This window comes from Ursus arctos, unplaced genomic scaffold, assembly GCF_023065955.2.
Source record: "Ursus arctos isolate Adak ecotype North America unplaced genomic scaffold, UrsArc2.0 scaffold_9, whole genome shotgun sequence".
Taxonomy (NCBI): Eukaryota; Metazoa; Chordata; class Mammalia; order Carnivora; family Ursidae; genus Ursus; species Ursus arctos.
Genome location: NW_026623111.1, coordinates 80,092,584 through 80,116,398, shown reverse-complemented (window position 1 = coordinate 80,116,398; position 23,815 = coordinate 80,092,584). Strand labels below are relative to the sequence as shown.

Sequence of the window (23,815 nt, the reverse complement as noted above, 5' to 3'; positions counted from 1 at the left end):
TACTCTGATTTGCACCAATGGAAATAAGCTGTTACATGGACACTTGAATGCATCGATCACTCCAAATCTTCAGGTTTTTTTGCACACATACTTATCTTCATAATTAATTTAGATGAACTGAATAGTAAAATTAGTTTGAGTTCTCCAACAGGGAAAGGAAGTAGCACCTCACACCTAAATGTTTACAAATATGTGTACAATTCTTAAATTACAAGACTTGGACATCCTTGAATGAGGGGACTAAATCTTTGAATTCTTTATACATTTTTGCATCATCTAGCACAGTACCTTGCACAGAACAAGTGTTCAAAACACAACTAGTAAGTTAATAATTCATTTACAAAAAGTACACTTTTGATGCTTGTGTAAGAAATAAGAATATTTTTGGTATTCTGATCATGCTATTATATAACAGATACACAATAATTCTGGATTTTACTTTTTGAGATAACATAATAACTCTTGTGTATTAGTCTGAGAATAATAACTACCCCAACAAACATATCCTCAGATTTCAATGGAGCAACACAGCAAAAATCTATTTCTTCTTTTGTAAAGTCTAAAGCAGATTTTCCTTGTAGGTGGGCGGCATTCCTCCATGTGGTAATCTAGGCATTCAGCTCCTTGCATTTAGGATTATGCTTTCCCCTGTGCTCTAGAAGCCTCTGCATTCAGCTCCAGGGTGGGAGTTCATTGGCTGAAGAAGAATGCATAATTGCTGCTTAAGTGCCTTGGCCTGAAACTGATGGAACACTTCAGCCCATAGTCCATTGGCCAGAACTAGTCACATGCACCCACTTGGATGCAAGCAGAAGCAGGCCCAGGAATGGAATCCCTACCTGGGCAGAAGCTTTCTGGAGAGTATACTAAGCAAAGGGAAATACAATTTTTTAGCAGACTGCAAGTTGTTTTCTGTGACGATGGGCTCCCCGCCACTTTTTTTCTCCTTTCTTTTTCTTCATAAGCAAAGGACATTGTTGAAGTAACTTCTTGAAAATGTAAATTCCAAGTATAAGGTGATTTTATGTAAATGATAATATAATCAAGGACTACTTGGACAGTCTAATAAGGATTTTTAAAAATGGCAGCAGATTGTAGGACATCTGAAAAAATATCTCAGTACAAAAGATGATTTGGCTATTCCAGTATGCCAGGTATTCAGATAACCAGTCCCTAGTTAATTTCTGCTGTGTAGTTTTCCTTTGAGTAGGGTCCAGTTTTGTCCAAGATGTGTTTGTGTTGCAACAGTATGGGACCATACACATGCATTAAAGGTGACTGATGATAATAAGATGTGTTGTAAAGTGATTATGATTCATAACTTTTTTTTTCCCACACATACCTCAGCTAGGAGGTGTCCCAAACTTATAGCGGACTGAAGGGTGTGTCTCAAAGGTGTGCCTTTATTTCCTATCTGTATCATAAAACTTTTCTATGGTGCTGACATTTTAAGCTTTCTGATCTTGGTTCAAAGGTGTTTTTCCTAAACCTGAAAACTGTGTCCAAATAACGGTGGGAACTGCACCTCTGTTTGCAATATGTGAGATAAAACATTGGGGCCTTGAAAGTGAGCATCGCTGGACATGGTTTCCTGGTCTTTTCTCAGGCAGGCTCTCTTCTTCACCCATAGGTCTTGGCATCCCTGCCTCACTCTGTGCCATCTGGCTAGGAACCAACTTCCCAAATCTGCCTTAGCAACTAGTGCTGCTGGTGCTCAGGAGACTGTTTTCAACAACCACTTCCTGAGGCGATACAGTGGCCTCTCAGAGCTCATATTTTTATGACAGTTTTACTAGACTCTAGGCTTTATTGAGGGCAAGGACCATTTTCAAATAACTGCCCCCCCCAACACACCCTACACACACACACACCACACAAATTACCTACCACAGTGTCTGGCATAGAAAAGGACACAATACATATTTATTGAATGCACTGTCTGCCTAATTACCACACACTATCCTGGGGTTGTGAATTGGGCAGCAGAATCTTAGAGCTGGTGGCAGCCTCCCTGAGTATGTAGGACACACCCTACATGGTCTCCTTTTGCTAGAAGTCCTCCACGGAGGCTCCCCTGCCTTTTACTGTGAGCTCCTATTCCTTGCAGGCTACACTGCTCAAGCCATACTCCAGCACCATCAGTCAAGTTCTCAAACTTATTTTCGAGTTTGAACTCGAATCTAATCCGTGTCCCCTACACACTTCTGGCTCTACCCCCTAGCTTCCCTAAGTCTTTTATTAGACCTTTTACTGGGCCCATTGTCCAATTCAGGAAATAAGAAAAAAACCTGATATTGGAGGAATTAAGAAATGTAACAGGAAGGATGGAGGGTGAGAAATTTATTCAGTTCTCTTTGTTATTCACAAAGAAGCAAGCTCCAATCTCCTTGCCCGGTTGGTCAGAGAGAGGGGTAGTGAGCGGAGGTGACCTTCGGGCAGAGGGAGATTGGCTCATTTTGTGGCGCGCAGGCAGGTCAGAAAGGAGCTGTCGGGCCATTGTCACTCTCTGGCCTCCTGCGCCTAGCATTCTCTCCTTAATTCTCCCACCAACCAAAGGGACCAGAGTGGGGATCCGCCTTGGGCTTCAGGGCCCTGCACACACCCGGAGCACCAAGGGGACGTCGGATGATTGGAAGGAGCCGGGAAGGGAGGTGTGGTGCCACCAGTCCCGACCACTGGCTGCGTGCGCGTGTGAACAGGGAAAAGGCGACCCTCTCCGGTGTGTCTCCCGCCCCCTCATTTCTCCCTGGAGATCGGCAGGGCAGCCCTGGGTGACTCAGAGTTGCCGGAGGTTGCTTGGACTCGCGTCCCCAATATCCTTGGCAAGCTCGCCCCGCACACTCCGCCACGTCCCTGACCCGCGACGCTCAGAAGCGGCCCCCTCCTCAGAAGGTGTGGATGCATGGGTGGGAAACACTGATAACCACCGCACCGCCCCCCCTCCCCCCCCAAAACAAAACCCAATAGCAAAAACCACCGTACACCCATCACTAGGCGCCGTCTCCCCAAGGTAAGTTGTTTATTCGTCGCCCTTTTGGCGATCCTCCCTGGACAGCTGCGGCAGCGACAGCGACAGCAGCTGTGCCGCGGGCCCCGGAGCTCCCCGCGCTCTTCCTTCCTCCGCCCTCTCTCGGAGCTTCTCACCCCCACCCCTTCCCTCCTCTCCCTGCCTCCCCCCTTCTTGCCCTCTCGCGGGCCACGCACACACCCGGAGACACCCTCCGCACTTGGCTACTCACACTGCGGCTTAACCCAGCCGACAAGGCACAGTCGCCAAAGCAGCGCGGGGAGTGTGCGGGGTCCAGGGGCGGATGCCAAGTGGGGCTGCGGGTGGCAGGGTACAGCCCCTCTCCTCCCAGCCGCGACCCCCTGCCCATTCTCTTTCCCTAATCCCGGCCTGCCAGCAACAGTGACACCTGAGCGGGGACTGGGCGGCGGAGGAGGCAGGCCCATAAGACTGGCAGCTGGGAGAAAACAGAGCTGGGGGCGGGGACAGCGAGGAGGAGCGGGAGGCGGGACGAGCGGGGAGGCCGCTGCCTAGCAGTGAGTGACGCGCAACTTAGCCAATGGGAGCTCAGAGCTTCGACGTCGGGGCGGGGAGCGAGGGGCTGGCTCCGCAGGGAGGTGGAGGCTGCCGAGGCGCTGGAGGCGGGGGCCGGGAGGAGGAAGGGGAGGAGGCGGAGGCGGGCGCGGTGGCGGAGGCGGCGGCGGCGGCGGAGGAGGGTAGGTTGCGCCCGGGACTGTGTCTGCCGAGATCCGCGGCTGTGCCTGTGTGAGTGAAGGAGCGGCGCGGGGAGGCAGAGACGAGCGCGGGGGAGCGCAGCGGCGGGACGTCTCCGGCGGCCGCGGACAAGCGGCAGCGCTTGGTGTGGGGAAGCAGCGGCGGCAACAGCAGCAGCAGCAGTAGCGGCGGCCGCCTCTCCGCCGCCGGGGACGCCGAGGCACGGCTGGTGGCACTGACATCGGCGGCCCTGCCTCTTCTCTCTCGCCCCCGACCCTCCCCATGTGATCGGTCTTAATCCCGGCAGAGTGCGCGCGTGGGGCTCCATTCCGCGGTGCCCGGTCTCCTTGCCAGGGTGGGTGCTCCTGTGAGCGCTTCTCCTCCCCACCCCCCTTCCCCCAAGAATAAAAGAAGAACCAAGAGGCGTGCTTAGAAAATAAATAAATAACCACCACACACGCGCAGCCCGAAGCGGAGTCGGCGGGGCTGGCGGCGGCGGCGGAGGAGTGAAGGCGGCGGCGGCGAAGGAGGAGGAGGAGGAGGTGGAGGAGGAGGAGGAGGAGGGACGCGCGAGAAGGCAGTAACTTTAAAGCCAGCTCAGAGCCCAGACCTCCAGCCGAGCGGTTTGCAGCGCGGCGGCGGCGTTGAGTGTCTGGCCCGCCGGTCCGGTCGGGGTGTGCAGTAGGACGGACGAGCAGCGCGTCGCTGTCCCCCGGCGGCTGGAGATGTCCGAGCCCAAGGCAATTGATCCCAAGTTGTCGACGACCGACAGGGTGGTGAAAGGTAAGCGGCGCGCCGCGGTCGCCCGGGTGCACCGTGTGCCGCAGGAACCCTCGCGGCTTGCCTCCCCTCCCCCCGCCTCCGGTTCCCTCCTTGCTCCAGCCACGGACCTTCTAGGATATTGTGCAACCCTCGAACCCCCCTCCTTTGCGCGCCCTTCCCCCAAGCCTCCCACCCGGCCCCACTTGGGGCATTTTTATTTACGGGGGCGTCAGTTGGCAAATGGCTGAGCAGCGGGGAGGCGGTGGCGGGGGTGGCGGTGGCGGGAGGGGGCGCCCGGGGGGTGGTTGCTGGCAGGGTGTAGCTGCTGTGACAGAAATAGGAAGTGGGTGGCTGCTCGCAGGCTTGCATGGGATCGGGTTTATGATTTTCTTTTGCAGAGGGAGGGGTGATTTATGGCTTTTAAAAAATTAATATGGCATTTTTATGTGGCCGTGGCTTTCCACCGACTGCCTCGCTCCGGCAGGGTTCTCTCGGCGCTCCATTGCAGCAATTCCCTCCGCGCCCCCTCCCCCTCCCCCTGAAAGGGCCTGCACAGGACTCGCGAGAGAGCGGGAGAGCGTGGGGGGAGCCCGGCGCTTCCTTCCGCGCGGGGCGGGGGCGGCCGCAGGCGGAGGGGGTGGCCGAGGGAACGCGCGGGGGCCGCGGGAGGCGGGGAACGACCCGAGAGCCCCGCCGCCGCCGCCCCGGGATTCCCCCTCAGGCCCTGAGAAAGACAAGAAAAGCAGTTCTCCAACCTCCCTCGCCACCCGAGCCTTCCCCCGCCGACCTGTCATTGCTCTTGAATGGTTCCCCGCTGGAGCACACCTCCCCCGTGGTAACCTCACCCCGCGCGCTTCTTCCATGCCCATGGCACCCCCTTGTTAACGGGCTATTTGGTTCCTGTTATTGGCTCCTCTCCCCTGCCCCGGGATCGTGTATACTCCTGTCTCTGGGGTTTCTGGCGAAGAGAAGCCGGGATGCGTGGGGTGAGGAAGGGGACCGCCAGTGGTCTTTCTTGCCTGGGAAAATCCGCCGTCCTCGTTGTGTTCCGTGGTGGAATGGGGGAGGAACCATCCTAGGAATCCTGGAAGGATGGGACAACAGAGCAGATCCGCCAGGATTAAGTAGTGTTCCTCATTCCTGGTGTTAGGACCCAGAGCAGAGCAGGGATGGGGTATGGGCTAGGCGAGCAAGGGGCCTCTGAAATTGGAAACATCACTGTCTGGTGTGGCTTGTGTGTGTGTATTTGTGTTTGTGTCTGTGTGCGCGCTGTGTAAAAGTGAGATAGTATCTAATGTGGCCATGCAAGTAGAGTGCAAGGCAATAAAGTCATTTGTCCCATGAGCACTTAGGTGAAGTAACTCAGCAGCCGTAAGACCATGATACAGAAGTCCTGGGGTGTCAGAACTGTCCATTGCTCCATTCAGATTTGCTCAGTTTTTAAAGTTGTGCGTGTGTGTATGTGTGTGTGTGCGCGCGCCTAGTGATGGGAGAAATTGTGTTCTTTTTTTTAAGAAAATAAAATATATTTTCTTGTTTTGGCTGTATTAGAATCATTCCTGCTTGAATGCAGTATTCATAGCCTCATCAAAGTAAGGAGGAAATACCTTTGCAAAAATGACTGGAAGTAGGGCTACAGATGCACAACTGTTCTTTCTGCAGGCATAGCTCCTCATGTTAAAACAGTGAATTCGAATTCATTCAAAAGAACTATGCTTTGTATTAAGAGTTTCTGTTGACAATTTCAGAAATTAAGACTTTTTGCTGAACTATCAGAGTATCTCCCTAATGTGTGAAGTTTAGGTGTACCTCCAATCTGTATGTTTAGATTGCCTGTTTTCAAAACAATGTAAAGTTTACGATTCAAATGATAGCAGTAAATGTGTCCACAATTTAAAAACATTCATATGTGCACACATAAGTTCAGGTTTTCTATTTTCAGTCACAAAGTGTGGCTTCTCCCTGTAAATGTAAAGTTGTGACGCGGAGAAGAATGTAAAAATAATTGTCCATACATTCTGGCTCGGTGTCTTTACCAATTAATGTGAAGGAGCCCATTCATCCATTCTGTGCCTATTTTGCCTTGCTTTTTTCCAATGCTATATTAAAATATTTTTATAAATTTTCATAAATGGCTCTTTATTGTAAATACACCCCCCCATAATTCCAAAAAATGATTTACATATTTTTGCAGAACTGAAATGCACATGTGGATAATATAGGAACATAGGAAAGTCTCAAAATAGGAAAAGGTAATTTTACATTTGTTTTGATAAGGATCTTGATGTGAATTTTGAATGTGAAATTTTGTTTATAGAAAAAAGTTTTATTGACATCCTAATTTTAAAGTGGGCATGCTATTTTTCTTATGCTTTCTTACAGACCTTATATTGTTGGCCTAAAAGGCATTATCGAAAGGTGGATCCAATATATTGTCACATCTATGACTTTTATAACTAATTATTTGAAATGGTAGTCTATTTTGATGATCAGTTCTCTAAGAAATAGCATTTCCCCGCATATACACATGCTTAGTGAGTAGAAAGTGCATGTATGATGAATGGGAAACAGATGACCAAATGCCTTTTTGTATTTACAAAATTAGATAAGACATAATTCATGGAACCATGACTAAATTTTGTTAGAACTTGATATCAGTGGTCTGAGATTGACTCTTTAATGCAGGAAAAGGATTATCCTTGAGGAAATTTTTGTGCTCCTTAAGCTTTTTCTCCTTTTACAACGTATAGATAGTAGTATTTGGTTACATATAGAAATAAGTATTTGGATCATTATTACCATGGCATGCCATGGTGTTTGTTTACAGTTATCTGCATTAGTGTCATCTGGCTTTTGTTGTATAACAAATTGCTATTTACAAATAAAGCTGTGCTTGTGGTTTTGTTTGTAGTAATACCATGATGTGACGGCTTTCTTGATTTGTACTTCCAGAATGCAACTTTAGAAAGGTAGGTTGAGTTTAAGTCTCAACTAACTATGCAATTTTTCAGGTTCATAGCATCTTCTAGAGTGTGTTCAGAGCCCTTGATCAGTTTTCCAAATCTTAAAAATGAAAGGGAATGGCAGCATTGGAGATAAAAAGCATTCATTTAGGTTACCCCACGAAAAAAGTTACTTCGCTTAGCAAAACTGGTGCTGTTTCATTTTGACTGTTCTTGGATAAAAACAATGGAAAGTATAAATATTCATAGAAAAGATCTTGGTAATGCCCTTGGTTGGGAATCAGAATAATTTGATGTATTTATTGTTTTATATTTTTTAAAGGATACAAAATATATGCATAGCTGTATGGCGAAAGATGGAGGGGAGTAAATAGAAGAATAACCACTCTCCCGCTTCCCCCAGTACACCACGTAGTCTGGATTTTCTCTGCAGTGGTGCTCCACAGGCCTGGTTTCAAACTTTGGCTTTTGTTCATTTCTCCCTGCCTGTTCCTGCCTTTAACTCCTTTACTGGCCCTAACACTCCCTCTTCGCTATAGAACTTTGCTATGCGAAAGTCATACACTTAGAGGAAATTAAATTGTATGTCATGAGTGTCTTGCTTTGTTTCATCTCTTTCCTCTCCCTCTGTTCCCATCTCTAAGTATTTTCTAATGGACCTCTTACCTTAACCCAAACTGATTTTAGTGGTAGAAATTCTAGATACCATGGCAGGTTGATAGGGGGTAAATTTATGGGAAGAATTTTGGGGAATTTCTCAAAAACTCTAGGTAGGGAATTTGTGCTGTGTGTCAGGTTACTTTTGGCTGTGGGGAATTAAAAAAAAAAAAAGCACTGTCTTTCTTTGTATTACCAGCTTATATACTATTTGTGAAGACAAAATACGCATAGGGAAATTCTGGAAGGATATCTAAGATCATATAATCAAGAAGCTGGTAGCTAAGCAAAATATTAAGTAAACAAGGATTCAAGCCACCAGTGTTTCTAGCTGAATGCGATGGTACTACTGCTTAAGAAGAAAATAAAAATATGCTACATCAGTAAAAATCATCATGTTTGGATTTTGAAACAAAGTATTAAATAATAGCATTTCTTTGTGGTGTGTCAAGAAGAGCTCATTGTGAATTTATTTTACTTAGATTTATTACCGTCAGTTCAGTTGTTCCGTGCATATTCTATGTATCTGGTTTTCCATTTGAGTACAGTAAAACCTCATTAATTCAGTGTTATTAAACGTCAGTGTTTGGTGGCTAAAGTTTACATCAGCACTGGATGTGAAGAAAGGGGTCTGCTAATCTAATACTATAAACAACACTATTTGGGCATGGTTAGTATACTTAACAGCACAGATTCTTTTCAGGGCATACTGAATAGCATGTAAGTTAATGCTATTAATTACAAATTAGATTAATCTATTCATTAGTATTTTCTTTCAGGATTTCTACTATAAAGTAAATATAACAAAAATGCATGGTTTTCAAAACCCTTTGTAAACTTAAGGGTTAAGGCAACAATTGAGACTGTGATTCAGGGAAATTCCAGTGATTCTAAAATGCCATCAATTAGAAGATTAACATTTAAAAAATAATATGTTTTTGGAAACTGGGGTAAAAAACCTCTCATTTAAATGAGCCATGTATTTTAAGACATACAGTTAAAATGTGAAAGAAGTAACACCTTAGAATCTAGTTAGAGGTTTACTCCAACATTTGTTTATATTAGTTTAAAAATATGCCTTTTTCAGTCTGTTTTGTTTTTTAAGTCTATTTGTTTCTATAAGTACAACGTGTTCTTATTTATAATCTTAGAAATATGAAAATGACTTTGATATACTGACCACTTATAACTTTTATAATTGGCTTCTTATACTTTTCCTTATCTTTTCTGTGTCAGCCATGTGTAAAATTGGAACTAATTATGAAACCAAATAAAGAATCCATTTAGAGTGACCTCATTGGAAAATGGCATTTTTCTAGACATACCCTCCTTTTAGCAAATCCAGTTAAACTACTATTTTGAAAGTTTTGTGAAAATATTGGACACTCCAGAACTATAGAGAATGAGGATGATTCATGATCTGGAACTTTGGTATATACACAAAAAATCATATTACTTTTTTCAGCAACTTTCTTGATATTCAAGAGAGATATAGTGAGATTTTGAATTCCATCTTTCTGTACTTGCCCTGTTATATTTTATAAGTCACATGCTATTTTCCTTAAGTGTAAAATCATACTCGCCCCTCACTTGTGGGACCCAGAGGGTCCTCAAGTGGAATTTGAGGGCCCGAGCGGTCACGCTTGCTCCCCTCGCCTGGGAATGGCAGTTCAGTCACTGCTGACACAGAATTACAAATGACACTGTGTAAATGTATTTTCAGGGTCACTCAAGAATAGTCAGAACAATTAATATTGAAATCTGTGAATGCCTTGGGTCTACAACAGTAGCTTATGGTGGCATTTATTTTATAGTTGAAGAAATGGAGACAGAATAGATAGAATGGTCGGTCACAGGTGGGACTAGAATGCAGGTAAGTGTGAGCACATTCTTTCCTTTAGCAGAGATGCTCTTCTCTCTTGAAAATCTGTTTGAAACTGTGACTTCTTTTGGTGTATTTAAGCTATCACAATTTATTTCAAATTTCACTTTACTGAATTACTGGCTATAAAAAATAGCTGTAATAGGAGAAGAAGCTTTTATATCTGTGTATTTAGCAGAAATATAAATTCTCATGATAAATGTTATAATCTGGTTTGATCTTGGCATGAGGTTTACTAAAGGAAAGCTGGTAAACATTATTTTCTCTTCAGGTATATACACAGAAATACAAATAGCATATTCTGTGAAAAAGTTTTATTTACTTTTATTTTGAAGGTTGTTACCATAAGCCTCTTTGTCTGAACTACAGATAATGGCCCATACAGTTGGTCTGGTTTGGGGATTTTATTAATTTTTAGAGAACGATCAAACCGAAAATACCAGTCAATGCCTCTTAGGGTATTCACTCCTTTTTTTAAAAATAGAGTCATCAGGTGGGAATGTAGGCACTGAAACACGATTTCAGTTTATAAACTACGTCTTTAGTAGTCTTGATATTTTCAGTATTTTTAACTCATTTTATTTTTACCATATTTCCATCTTCTGTATCAATGATAAGCCATCAATTATATTTCATATGAAGTCAAATAAAATATTTCATATTCCTCTACTGTTAGGTGTTCTGAATAATGGTTTAAATCAGATGGACTGTCAGCTTGAGGACCTAGACCAATGGCTAGGATCTCAAATCCATTTCCCAAATGTCCATGAAGTAGCTGAAACCTTGAAATTAAAAACAAAAACTGAGGAAGCAGTAATTGGTTATTAAAATACTAAATTTTTGGAATTAGATGTATCCTTTGTAAGACCATCATAGAGAGAAATAGAATTTTCTCTTTATCTTATTACTTCCTTAACCCATGCTTTTGCTTCACAGCAAAATATGATGGTCTCTCTGACTTTCTATGAACTATCTCCTGGAACTAGAAATTCTGCAAATGTCTGCAGAGAGCAAAACAAACCAATAGATACCAGAGATTTATGTTAACAGCTGCCTCCAGATTATGACATACCACCTTACAATGTTTGTCAGTTTCAGGTACCTTTCTACAGTTATAAAACCAGAAGAATGATGGTTGATGTTGAGACAGAGAGTTTTATTTATATGAAGCTAAATTAAAAAAAAATCCCACCAGGTCTAAGATTATTAAGACTTAGAGTCTCTTCTTATAGTAACTGTCTAGATCCAGTTTATTTTTTATTTTTTGGGGGGAGGAGCTACTACTTCTGATTTAAAATGTTCAGTGGTCTCTATGTAGCATTAGAATGTTTTGGAGATTCTAGACTGTCAGTGTCTAAACTGTGTCTCCCAGGATGCTGCATATGCTTTGGAAGCTACATAAAATTATTTGTTAATATGTATATTCAGAGTTTTAGTTTGAAAACTTTGGTCACTGAACCAGCGGTGCCTGGCTCAGTGCCTTGCTTCTTATGCACTGTACCAGTTCTTGTCAAATGACTTTGGACATTGCACAGTTCCCACGTGTGCCTCCTAAAGCAATAAATGGAGACAAATTATATGTTTATTTTGAGCTCATTATATTCTGATTCTTTATAAATGGTTCTATATGATGACTGTATGGTTCATTGGAATGCTTCCTTCTCCAGCCATGTCAGGGAATACAGTATGAGAAGGAGGTATTAATAAGGTGATATAATTAGATTGAGGGCAGTTTTGTTGTTTGGTCATTTGGGCTGGCTTTATGCCAGTTGAGTTTAAAAGGCTAAATCCTTTTCACTGTAACACATTAGCTTGAACTGGAAAGCTTTCTTTCAGTTTTTGTTGTATTTCCCCATAGACTGATCGGTTTTTGACAGGTGAGAAAAAATATGTTAATCACTCAGTGTTTGACATATTGGGTGATATATATTTTTTAATTATTGTTTAGATTTGGACTTGAAGAGAAAAGGACCTGGCAAATTCCATGAAAAAACAAACAAAACCAAGACCAGAAAAAACCCTCTTCCTTTGTTTACATCTTGATTTATCATTTTCTGTAATGCTTTTGTAATTCAGAAATGCAGCCTTCTTCAGCATAACCTCCTGCCCTCCTTCTGCCCTCCTCTGGCCCCCCAAATGTCATTGGATTCTATCCAGTGGGAAGATATATGGGCTATGAGAAGTTAAAAAAATGTGGCACCAACTCTGCTGACTCCTTATATTGTCCTAAGTGGGCTTTAAGCCATCCGTTGACATTTGTTTTTAAACATCCTGTAAGCTATGCCATTTTATCAAATTAAAGTAAAAGCACACTATATTCTCTCACAATGACAGAACCTGAATCAGGACTTCCAAGTTTGTGTTGTTGTTATTATTATCATTATTATTTTGTTTTTGACAAAGGAATTAAAGTTTTTTTTCATTACACCTGGCATTGTTGGTCTGCTATGCATATTTAATGTTAATAAAGTACATGCGTACCTTCTCTGTGTGGGTTTGATTATTGTCATGGTAACAGTTCTCATCACCTAATTCTCATCATTTGAGCCTTGGTTCAAATGTCACCTCCTCTGGGACCCACGTCTCCTGATATCTTCAACTGGAATAAAGGGACTCAGCCTCTTCATTGTCATGGAGGACACCTTGAATAGAGCATGCTCTGTGAAGATTTGTTTACCTATCTGCCTCCTTCCCAGGAAGTGGAGAGCCCAGGAGAGTGCGGCCTGGCTTCACTTATCTTTGCATATTTAGCCCTAGCACCATGCCTACTGTAGATTAGACCCTCGGTAAGTGGTTGCTAAATGAACAGAATAACAGATAAAGGGTAAGAGGGATTTAAATTTCTAAATTATAGGGTTCTTTTCTATTTTGAAATTTTGTGGATCTTAAATCATGGGCAGCTCACAAACTTCTGGCGAGTTTCTTGATTCGTAAGTGCCAATTCTGTAGAAGGGTTTTCTTTTTTTTTTTTTTGCCTGAGCTTGCTTTCTTTAGTTGAGCCTATATGTTTTTTGCCCAGTAGAAAACCTGCAGAAGCATAACGAGCAGGATGTGCTTAGTTTTCAGTGGGTCATTGTCAGTCAGAGGGGGTGTAGGTCAAGTTTCTCAAAGGTGGGTGATGATTTTTTTCTTCAGGAGGACTGGTGAAGGAGAACAACTATGACAGGTCTCTGGGAGGCTCAGAGTAGGCTGCACAGTTACATTGCTTAGAAAAATACACAAATGCAAATGAATAAGAGCTAAGACAGGAATCAGAACAGAGATGTAAAACATACTTTCAGGCCTAGAAAAAAGATTTCTGTGTAATACTAATAAAAAATCTAAAAGCACATCACGTGAGTACAGGCTGCTCCTGAGTCAGCTCTCCGGATGGCACGTGTACGTGGTGAATGTTCTTGTAAAAGCTCAGTCCTGGGATCCACGTCAGCCGGGAAGGGGGTATGGCGAGGCACCTGCTCTCAACCTGGTCCTTACAGAGCACCAGTGACCTGCTAGCCCTAGTTGGTCAGATGCCTCCCCACTAAAGCAGACTGCCAGGGCTGTCCAAGCTCCCATTTATGGGCTAGGATTTCATCTGTTTCCCTAGTGCAAAAATACTTTTCCTTCAAGGAGTTGAAGGCTAGGGAAACTGTAGTTTCCCACATAAAATCACATCGTTGTCAGCTTCTTCCAATTTGCATTCAGCAGTCAGGAGGAATCTGTTGCCTTCACCTCTGGTCAGAATTCTGTTTGAGTACTCATTTGATATGCACTTTCAGAAATAGGTGTAGAAAACTTTCAGTATCTTAAAAAAACAACAACAAAAAAAGTTTCCTCCCCCTTCCGCAAATGATTAAGAACTTAAAATTATGACAGGAACTGAGAGATTATTCAGTCTGAATAAGAAAAGATTGGTAATTTATAGATTTCAGGTATTAAAAAGTCTCTTTCTACAGTGGATCACACTCACACATTATCACCACTATCAACTGAATAAGAGAAAACCCTATTTGGAAGCATCCGGGATTTAGTGACTTTTTTTAAAAAGCAGTATGGATATTTAACACTGGCACGGATTATGGGGGAATCTTGTGAATGGAGAGAATAAGTGATTCTCATTTATTTCCATTGTAAATGTGATCTAAATCTAAAATTATGAAATTTTGAAAGTGGAAGAAACTTTGGAAATCAACTCCTCATCTGGCCTGGAGCCAGTCCCGATTCTGTACTGGTGAGAGGGGCTGAGAGATGAATGGGAAAACTTTTATCTCTTATATTTGCTATGTCTGAACCAAACCAAAACAAAGAAACCAAACTCTTAAAATTGGAAGGTGCGGAAGTGATCTAGCCCAGGCCATCCCCAATGTAGAATGTCCTGTCCAGCGTCTGTGATGGATGGTAATCCCACTGTTTCATGAACACACGCAGTGAGGAGCTCCCTACTTACTTAGACCTGCTCTCATTTCTGCTTGCTAGAGTGCTTCCTTAGGGTTGATACCAGTCTAATGCTCTGGAGTACACAGTCATTATTCCTAGCATTGCCTCACAGGAGTCCATAAGATGGGCCTTACCTGTATTTCACAAGAGAGCTTATTTGATGTTAAAAACAACTTTGACTGTTCTTAAGTCTTCTAGTTATGCCCACATGGCCTCATTTCTGGGTCCTTCCCCAGCCCTGTAGGCTTCCTTAAAAACCAGATAGATTGTTAGGGTCTTTGGAAAATGGAGAACTGAGTTCAGGTACACCTTGGCTAATCTATTTTCATCAAACCCCCAGCACCTTGAGCTTGGTTGTCTAAGCACCCTTGCTTTGCTCTTCTGTGTCCTTATGCGGAGCCTTAAACTTCCTGAAAGTTTAGTCCTTCACTGACGGGCCCAGTCTAGTATGCCTCCCATGAGGCCCCTTGGCTGGGTGAGGACTGCCACTGCCATGATGCTCTTACCCCTCCCGTCCTTCCTGTTGCGATTCCCTTAGGTTGTGTCATCTCCCAGGACTGCAGCTTTCAGGTGTCAGATAGCTAGCCTGCTCCATAAGAAGAGCTTTCCAGAAAACCTGAATAGCAGATGCATGACATTCTGGAGGTGTTGCTTTCATTTTACTTGCTTTTATTTATAATACAGACCAATAATAAAGACAGCATGATAGCTTGACACCATGGTGATGTTAGCGCGGTAACTGAGGACAGGCGAAGTCCCTTGTTTGCTTTGCAAATCACACCGCGAAGGCAGCTCAGCACCCCACTCGCCCAGAGCCAGACCTGCCTCTTCTGCCACGCAGTCTTTGCAGGTTGTTGATAAACAGCTCCTAGGGCCATTGAGTTTGGCTAACCCAGTGAGTTCGATTGTAATTTGATAACTAGTATAAGTTTCACTGAGGCCAAAAAGAGGCCAGTGCCTTCCAACTACGGTGTCACAACACATTTCTGTGTTACACTCAGCTGTGAGGTATTCACAGCTAGTGACAACAACGTACAGAAGTTCGCAAAGGACTTATTTTAAAATATCTATATATAAACGAGGGTGGATTCATGTTCAACCCTAAAATACTACTTTCCCTTACATTCTGATGTGTTTCCTCATGTAGGAGAGGAAGGGATGGAAGGGCGGCTGTCATGGTGGGCATCCTCCATAACCTGCAGTCTTCTTGATCTTCTGATGTACCTTTCATTGTAGTGGGGGTTCTACACACCCTTGTAATCTGTGGTGGTGTTTGCTCTGTTCCCATGAACGTTTTTGAGGAGAGTTTATTATTCATACATGCTTGTGTTTTGTGCAAGTGACTGTCCTATCATGTGCATCTTGACAGAAAGAAAGGCTGGCACGCGTGGTTGGAGAGGGTGCCTTCACCAGCCAGATCTGTCGATTGGATAGATCTTGAAACACATAGGGAGGCAGCCCTGTGGCGATTTCAACGTGCTCTATGCGGCCTTTTCTCCTCAAAGATCTCCCAGGGGCCATGCCCCAAATTCCATGATTAGTTACTTAGGATGAGCTTGGCCTTCTTTGAAAGAAGTTTTGTGAATAACTGATTTCTAAAAAATAATTTGGTGATTTGACTGAATTTCTCTTGGCCTTGAATTCAAGAAAAATCCTGTGTTTCAGGAGACTTTTTGAAAGTAAACTTTCATGTCTCCTTTTGAATAATTCATATCCCATGCTTCTTGTATCACTCAATTTTCTATCTGCTCCCCTCAAGTGTGATATAATTGTAATATCCCTGTTAGCAAATAGATAAAATAAGCTATTGAGTATAAAATGGCTGTTGAAAAAATATTATTTCCTTCACTCATCAGGCCATTCATCTACCCATCCATCCTTCCATCCTATCCGTGCATGCACCATTGCTTGCCTGGCTCTGTGCTGTGTGCTCGGGGCTTGGAATAAAGTAGGCGATCTCTGAAGGTTGCTATCCAGTGTGTGTGTGTGGGGGGGGGGGGGAGCAAATCACAATGTCAGTGGTAATTACTTTAATAGCAGAAGATGCAACATGCTGTGGAGTGCAGGGAAGGGAGTGATTAACTGTCTTCATAGGTTGTACTTTCATTTTTTGGCAAAAGTAAATGGAAGCAATATTAATTTTTTTCTGTATGTATTATATATAACACAATGTTAGGACATGGGCTTATCTGTAAGTGAGGATGGCGTAAAAGGAACTACAAAAGGAATGATGAGTATATGTGGAATTCTGTAGCTGCTGTAGTTTACCTGTGAGCAGAGTGGATGAGAAAGAATCGTGGGTCATAGAAGGTGGAAGAAGCTTTAAAAGTAGTTGAGTTCAACTATCTTCCAAAAAAAAACAAACCAAAAAACCCCTTCCTACAAAATGGTTAATAGTTCCCTCTCCCCCTAATATTTACAGCGATGAATGAAGAGGCAGCGTGAGAGTGTGGAATGAACGTTGGTTTACAATTGGACAAAACCTGCATTTACATCCTGTGTTCTCTGTGTGCTGGCTCTGGGTCTATGGGGAAGTCATGGAACAACCCAGAACCCATTTTTCTTACTGAGAAGTGGAAATTATAGTATTAACTTTGCAAGGTTATTGTCACTATGAGAGGAATTGTATTTGAAATGCCTGGCTTACTGCCCGCTCAGAAAGAAGTCCTCAATACATGTTAGGCACTGTGGGTGGTTGTGTTTTTTTTTTTTTTTTAATTGTTGGACAGCTCCTTTGAAAGCAAAGCTTTTTGCTTCTAGAAATAACCTGCATTAAAGTACTCCTCACCTCCCACCCATTGTCAAATCCACTGCAGTTTGAGATCCTCTACCTCTGAGATTGGCAAAGGTCACCAGTGACTATCCAGTTGCTGGCTTCTGTCGTATTTGACATAATGGGCCTCCTCTTTCTTCTTAAAATGTTGTCTTCGTTGGCTTTCATGGATTTCCTCTTTGACTTATTTACCAGCTCCTCTCGACTGAATCCTAAATGTTGATGTTCCTTTCCTTTTTACAAGTTCTTGCAGGCAGCTTCATCTCGTTACGCACATAGGGTTGACTACTGCTTATAGGCCGATGAGTACCACATCTGTATTTGTAACCTAATCTTTTCTCTGGAGCTCTCTCTCAAACTCTATACCGAACAGTTGCTGTGGATGGGTATGGTGAAAATAAAGTGGGGTATTTCTTCTGTGTTTTCCTAGCCTGGTTGACGTTACCACTACCATCCAGTTAAGTAAACCTGCATTCAGTTCAGATCTTCTAAATATTTCACCTAGTGCTGCAGTAGCTTCCCAACATTAGTCTTTTTGCTTTCAAACTTGTCCCTTCTCTTAAATTAATTTTCCCATATCGGCACTAGAGGAATCATATAAAAATGAATATCTGGAACAAAATAAAAATGAACATCCGATTATGCTAATCCCATATTCAGTTGTTGATCTTTTTCTTACTGGTTTGTAGCAACTCTTTATATATTATGGAATTTGACCCCTATTGGGTGAATTTTGGAAAGTAGGTTTAATATAGCATGTGTTATATTGTACTGCATTTAAGTCTCTGCAATTTATATTCTTGAGAGCAGAGAGAACATTTTTTATTTATAGGTGTATTCTGAATGCTTATCTGTGTTTGGTCTATATAAAGTTGACTGAGCTAAACTGAACTACTTAAAAATCCCAATGATACTTTCCATAGCTTTGTATTTGCTTTACCTCTGTATGGAACACTCTTGCTCATTAGTGTGTCCTTGTGTGTAAAATTTCTCTGATCTCCTCAGGCACAGCTGTCTGCCATACTTCTTATACTTTGTATATACAATCTATCATAAACATTTGCAACAAAATTTTCTCTTTGTGAAATTACCCAGGAAGGCCTTTATCTACTTCATCTCCCCAGTGCTTAGCATGATGCCTGGCACATAATTAATCATATTCCTCCATCCCCCCTCCCCCAGCAAACAAATTGATTGGAAAAGATATACCTGTTCATCACAAAACCATAATGATACTGGCGCTTCCATTTTCTCATACTTTTTATTAATGTAGTTCAAGTTGGATTATTTTTCCTAGTACTCTTGACTTAGGGACTACCTGACCTCCTCCTCCTCCTCCCCAGGCATGTTCATGCAAATCTATTAGGCCAAGTCTCCTTCACTCTGGACTTTATAATTCTTTTATGCAATTCTAAGCACAACATTTAAAGGAATGCCTTGGTTTGATTTAAATCTGGCTTACCTTGTCCTCTGGTTGTAGCCTTTTTAGGTCTTTTATTCAAACATCTGGATTCTTTTGCTTCTTCTTTTTAGTTATTTGCCCCAATTTATGTCCTTAGTAGATTTTTCTAGGCCTTTTACCTAAACCTTGCAACCAAATGAATTTTTGGAGCCAGTCAATTTAGATGAGTAAGTTTACAAATCTTTATTTTAGGTTCTGCATATGTAACATGGGAAAAAATCCCACCTGTGTTAATAAGAAGCTTGTGGCTTCTGTACAAAAAAAAAAGGGGGGGGGAATGCTTGAATAATTGGTTGTCCTTGATCTTTTCCTTAACTAATTAGTGTATTTTTCTATGATTGTACTTTGGAATGATAAATTTTTAGAAAATGTCCAATGCTTTTGCCTACCCTGAGATTATTTTAATCTTTTGTCATTTTAGGCAGTAGAAGAAATGAATTTTCCAAGAATAATGATTAGAGAGTTGGTGTATTTATTGCTGGCGTTTGTTTTGTAATATATTACATTATAATTACATTTGAAGGGAATACTTCAACTTGTCAGCTAATTTGCTTCTTCATTGGGTCTTACTCAAAGTAAATAAATAAGTAATCAAGTGCCTTTATATATTTTTGAGATTCCTATTCTAAAAATGTTAATAATATTAATGTATATACCCTGCACATGCATTACATAATTTTATCCTTCTGATAACTCTGAGGCTAGGGGAGAGGCAGTACCTTTTGAAGGTCACACAGCAAGTAAGTAGTGGAGTCAGTATTTGGATTCCAATAGTCTTGACTCCAGATCCTGGGCTTTTCCCACCATAACAGTACCTTGAATTGCACACAAGGTCAGATTCATTAGGTAGCATCAGTGAATTGATAGAAAGTAGACCTTATTAGGGATTTGTTTTTATCTAAAATATTGTCACTGCTGGCAGTCATTTTAGTAGGTTATCATTGGCTTTTTCTGTGAGAGAAAAATCTAGCACTTTTATCGGACAAGTATTTCTGCTTCCTTTTTAGAAATTTTAGAGGGCTCCCAACGGGTCTAGACTGTAAACTAGTATTTACTTGGCATTACTGCTTTTTTTTTTTTAAAGATTTTATTTATTTATTTGACAGAGAGAGACAGCCAGCGAGAGAGGGAACACAAGCAGGGGGAGTGGGAGAGGAAGAAGCAGGCTCCCAGCAGAGGAGCCTGATGTGGGGCTCGATCCCAGAACGCCGGGATCACGCCCTGAGCCGAAGGCAGATGGTTAAGGACCGCGCCACCCAGGCGCCCCTTGGCATTACTGTCTTAATCATGGTGGAGCAGGACAAACTAATATAAAACATCAGAAATGCTGTGAGTTACATAAAGAAGGTGTTTTTATTATACCTTGAGTTTTCCCTGTAAGTTAAGACTATGAAAAAAAAATCTAGCTATTGTATGTACTGTTGGCCTTTGTTTTAGAGACTTTGCTTCTTTATATTCGTTTTCATATTTTTGTCACTAAAGCAAATAAGGGAAGCCACACATAGCTAAAGTGAAAGCCACTTCAAGGAGACGTCACATGAAACATTTTGAGGAGGGAGTTATGTGGTTTCATTGTGACATTTTAGATGCAAATGCAAATTGTTTTGAGATCAGAATTTTTCATTTACCGCTTATAACTCTTCTGTACTTTGACGGATGTTTGGGACTAGCCTAGTTACACTTTTCAACTGATGTTGTAAGTATTTAAGAGAAAGGGTTATGATTCAGATTCAGAAGTTTGATGCTTCTCTGAGGCAGTTGATTAAGTAGGTTTATTTCTTTGTTCACATGATTGCTAAACAGATTTCTGATCCAACTGATCCTGGTTTGACTGATTTTGAGAAGTCCTGCGGTTCATGTAGTAGCAGTCACTGGCTCAGGTGGGGAGATTTAGCACCCTGCCCTGATTCCCTGAGTCTGTAAGTTCAGGAAGCTTCGACTTCATTCTGAGGCCTCGGGCTTTCCCTTGCTTCATGGCCAATACCTCTGTATGTGGGAAGATCTCTTCCCTGCTGGAATCAGCTTGGGTTCGTATTTCCTTTTTCCTCTCCATATTTCCCCCTGTGACATTTTTGTGAACATTGGACTTCAAATATGACCTTTATTTGATGGTTGTTTAAAGGTGTTCATTAACACGTAGAAAAAAAAATTGAATAACTTTTATTCTTAGGTACCAGTACAACTAGGGCGTTTTATTGACAATTCTTGTTTTGTTAATTTATACATATTGAAGTGTAAGGCATTTCATGGCCTGAAAAAACAAAATATGTATTACAACTTTTCTGCTGTGTGTGTTTATTTCAATGCTTGGCCTAGACCTTGACTGAAATAAGGTTTACCTTCTAAGGAAATTGGTACTGAGATACGGTTATGCCTAGTGTTTATTATTGTACACATAGATAATTTGAATGTTATTAGTATAGGAAAAAATAACAGGTAAGTCTATATTTAGAAAGGAATATCTAAGTAAAATAACCAATGACTGAGCATTCTATTTGTGCCTTGGGAGAACACTGTGAACAATATGTAAGAAATACGCTTTTTAAATATGGCTTTCATTTGTATCCTAAGAGTGTAATTGCGAGGCAGAAGGTTAACTTAGAGAGTGCCTCTTTTGAGAATTCCCCTGGTAGATACAACTTCTGAACTCACCTATTTTTGCTCTTTCTTGAACTAATGAAGGAGGCTAACATATTTGTAGTACATTCCAGATTGTGGGATTTTGGAGGAGAGGCATGTCCCTCGGAGTCCCTTCTGTTACATTATTTGATTACCACTCAGTCGGAATGGACACAAGTGAGACTCAATATGGCATTGCTTCTACATATTCTGAAGAAATGGAAATGTTCATAAATTGTTTTCAGTACAGCCACTATTTTTAATAATTTTTTTCCTTTCACTCTTATGCTAAACTGTGTATTATGAAATCGTGCACTTTCCTTCTCTGCAGGGTGTCCAACTGTGAGGTTTTGTGAATGATTCCTTTCTGGAATGATGGAGTTATCTCTAATAATGGATATTTTTAAATGATTATGTAATCATGTTGTAATTACATTACAGATAATAAAGGTACCATCTGCTCTTATTTGAACTTCTGTCCTATGAAGAGATAGCACCAGAAGTGATATTTTGCTTTTGATTATTTGGCATGTATTCAAGACATTACTTTCCTCCTGCACTGCTATCCCCAGCTACTGTTCAGAGATTTTCATAACTGAAGGGAGTGAGTGGGAGGAAAAGCCACGTTACTTGTAGTCAGGGCAATAATGAAGCAGTTACAAGTGGTGTCTGCCTATAGGTCACCCTTAGCTGATTTGTGTTGCCATGCACGAAACCTTTTTATGGATTTATCTCAGGACGTGCATTCTGGAGAATTCACTATATGCTACTTGTTGCTCGCCCTTCCTCCCTTCCTTCCTTTTTAAAGTCTTATTTATTTACGTAATCTCTACACCCAAAGTGGGGCTCAAACTCACTACCCTGAGATCAAGAGTTGCACGCTCCTCCAACTGAGCCAGCCAGGTGCCCCATACTTGTTGCTGTTTCTGATGTTTACTACTCTTTTTTATGTCTCTTTAAATTGACCCATTGGGTTAAAATTAAATTTATCTTTATGTTGTGACCTGCTTGGTGTCAGTTATTTATTTGTTTATTTAATTGCCGTTTCCTTTATTCCCTGTAGTCACCCTTGTAAGGCGGTTGATGCGGCACCCTGTTCTACTGAAGAGGAGAGTGTGGGTCAGGAAAGTTATTTGTTCATCATCACAGAGCTACTCAGTGTTGAAGCTGAGATCCAAAAACAGAACATTTAAAACTTATTTTGAAGGATATGCAAGCGTGCATAGAAGTTGAAAAAAGAGAGCAATTAACCCGGTATACCTATTCCACACGTTAAGCATTGAGATCCCAAATTTCGCTACATTTGGTTTACCTATACCTTTTTTCTTTTCTTTTTCTTTGCTGAAGTATTTTAAAGCTGATCCCAGATATCCTGTTATCAGTAGTGCAAATTTCAACTCGAGAACAAATGTTTTATCTCTGTACCAGATGTTCTCGGTACAGGAGAGAAACATAATATGAACACTGTGAGCAAGTAGAAGCCATATTTTTACAGAAAACAAGTTACATATCATCGTTGAGTGTTTTTGATATGGGTGGTCATCGTTTGCTGCTCATTTATTAATAAGATAATAATAAAACAGATAATCCTTATTGAGTACTGATTCTGGGCTAGGAATTCATGCATATTAGTTCATTTAGTTCATGGAACCCTGTGCTATATAATCATTTCTTGTGGGTTCAAGTTACTTTTTAAAGATAATTATCTTTTTACATAGAAGTAAAATACACGCATTACCTTATATTGTAGTTTCTGTTCTATCACTTCTCACCTTTAATACTAAGTATAATAATGCATTGATGGAGGAATAGAAGGTTGATGCTCAAAGTGGGGTCCATAGACCAGCAGCATCTCATGGCCTGGGAGCATGGGAGAATTACAACCTCAGGCCATACCCCAGAACTTTTGAATTAGAATCTGCATTTTAAATAAAATCTTTAGGTGATGTATATCATATTAAAGTTTGGCGAGCCCTGGGTAGCATTTAAATAGTGCCTCCCAAGTGTCGCTGCACTTTCCAGTCACCTGGAAAACTTTTAAAGCTACCAATGCTTAGTCCTGTCCCTGACCAATTAAATTAAACTCTTGAGGTGAGGCCCCAGCATCATTTTTTTTTTTTTTTTTAGGTCTCCCAGGTGATTCTTATATTAGGCCAGGCTTTAAAATGCACTGGTTTAATAGGACTAGAGTATCTTTCCTTTCTGTTTCAGCTACTTTGAACAAAGAATTTCGTCTCGCAAATCATATATTGAAAATGATGCCATCAATATGAATGAGAATTGAAGATGAAAGAAATTCTGGGCTTACGCTTACTCTTTTTTGGTGATGGTAATTGATAACTCTATAGAAAATAATTCCCTTTGATGCAGGACTGAACCTCCTCACTGTTCTTATCCTTCCTTGTCACTAGGGAATGAAAATACTGCCAAAATATATTGTCTGTTTTTGTTCCATTTTTTTTCCTTTGGGTGAAGAATTAGGCAGAGGGAAGCAGGGAGATATGAAATACCAAATGTATAAAAACTGGACCAAGATCATTAAATAAACTCATGGGGTTAC

At 41.7% G+C, this 23,815-nt stretch overlaps 1 protein-coding gene across 3 annotated transcripts in view; it reads left to right on the top strand.

The window, feature by feature from the left end:
• The first annotated feature begins 3,691 nt into the window (after positions 1–3,691).
• Positions 3,692–23,815, top strand: part of PPP3CA (protein phosphatase 3 catalytic subunit alpha) — a 307,186-nt gene continuing 287,062 nt past the window's right edge. For 2 of the 3 annotated variants that reach the window (XM_026509653.4, XM_026509652.4), the window contains exon 1: positions 3,692–4,504. In XM_026509653.4, coding sequence (XP_026365438.1) covers positions 4,447–4,504 — 58 coding nt within the window. In that variant the 5' untranslated portion in view covers positions 3,692–4,446. Of the gene's footprint in view, positions 4,505–7,427; positions 7,453–23,815 lie in introns of those variants that run through there. The other variant, XM_057309724.1, reaches the window with a different exon arrangement.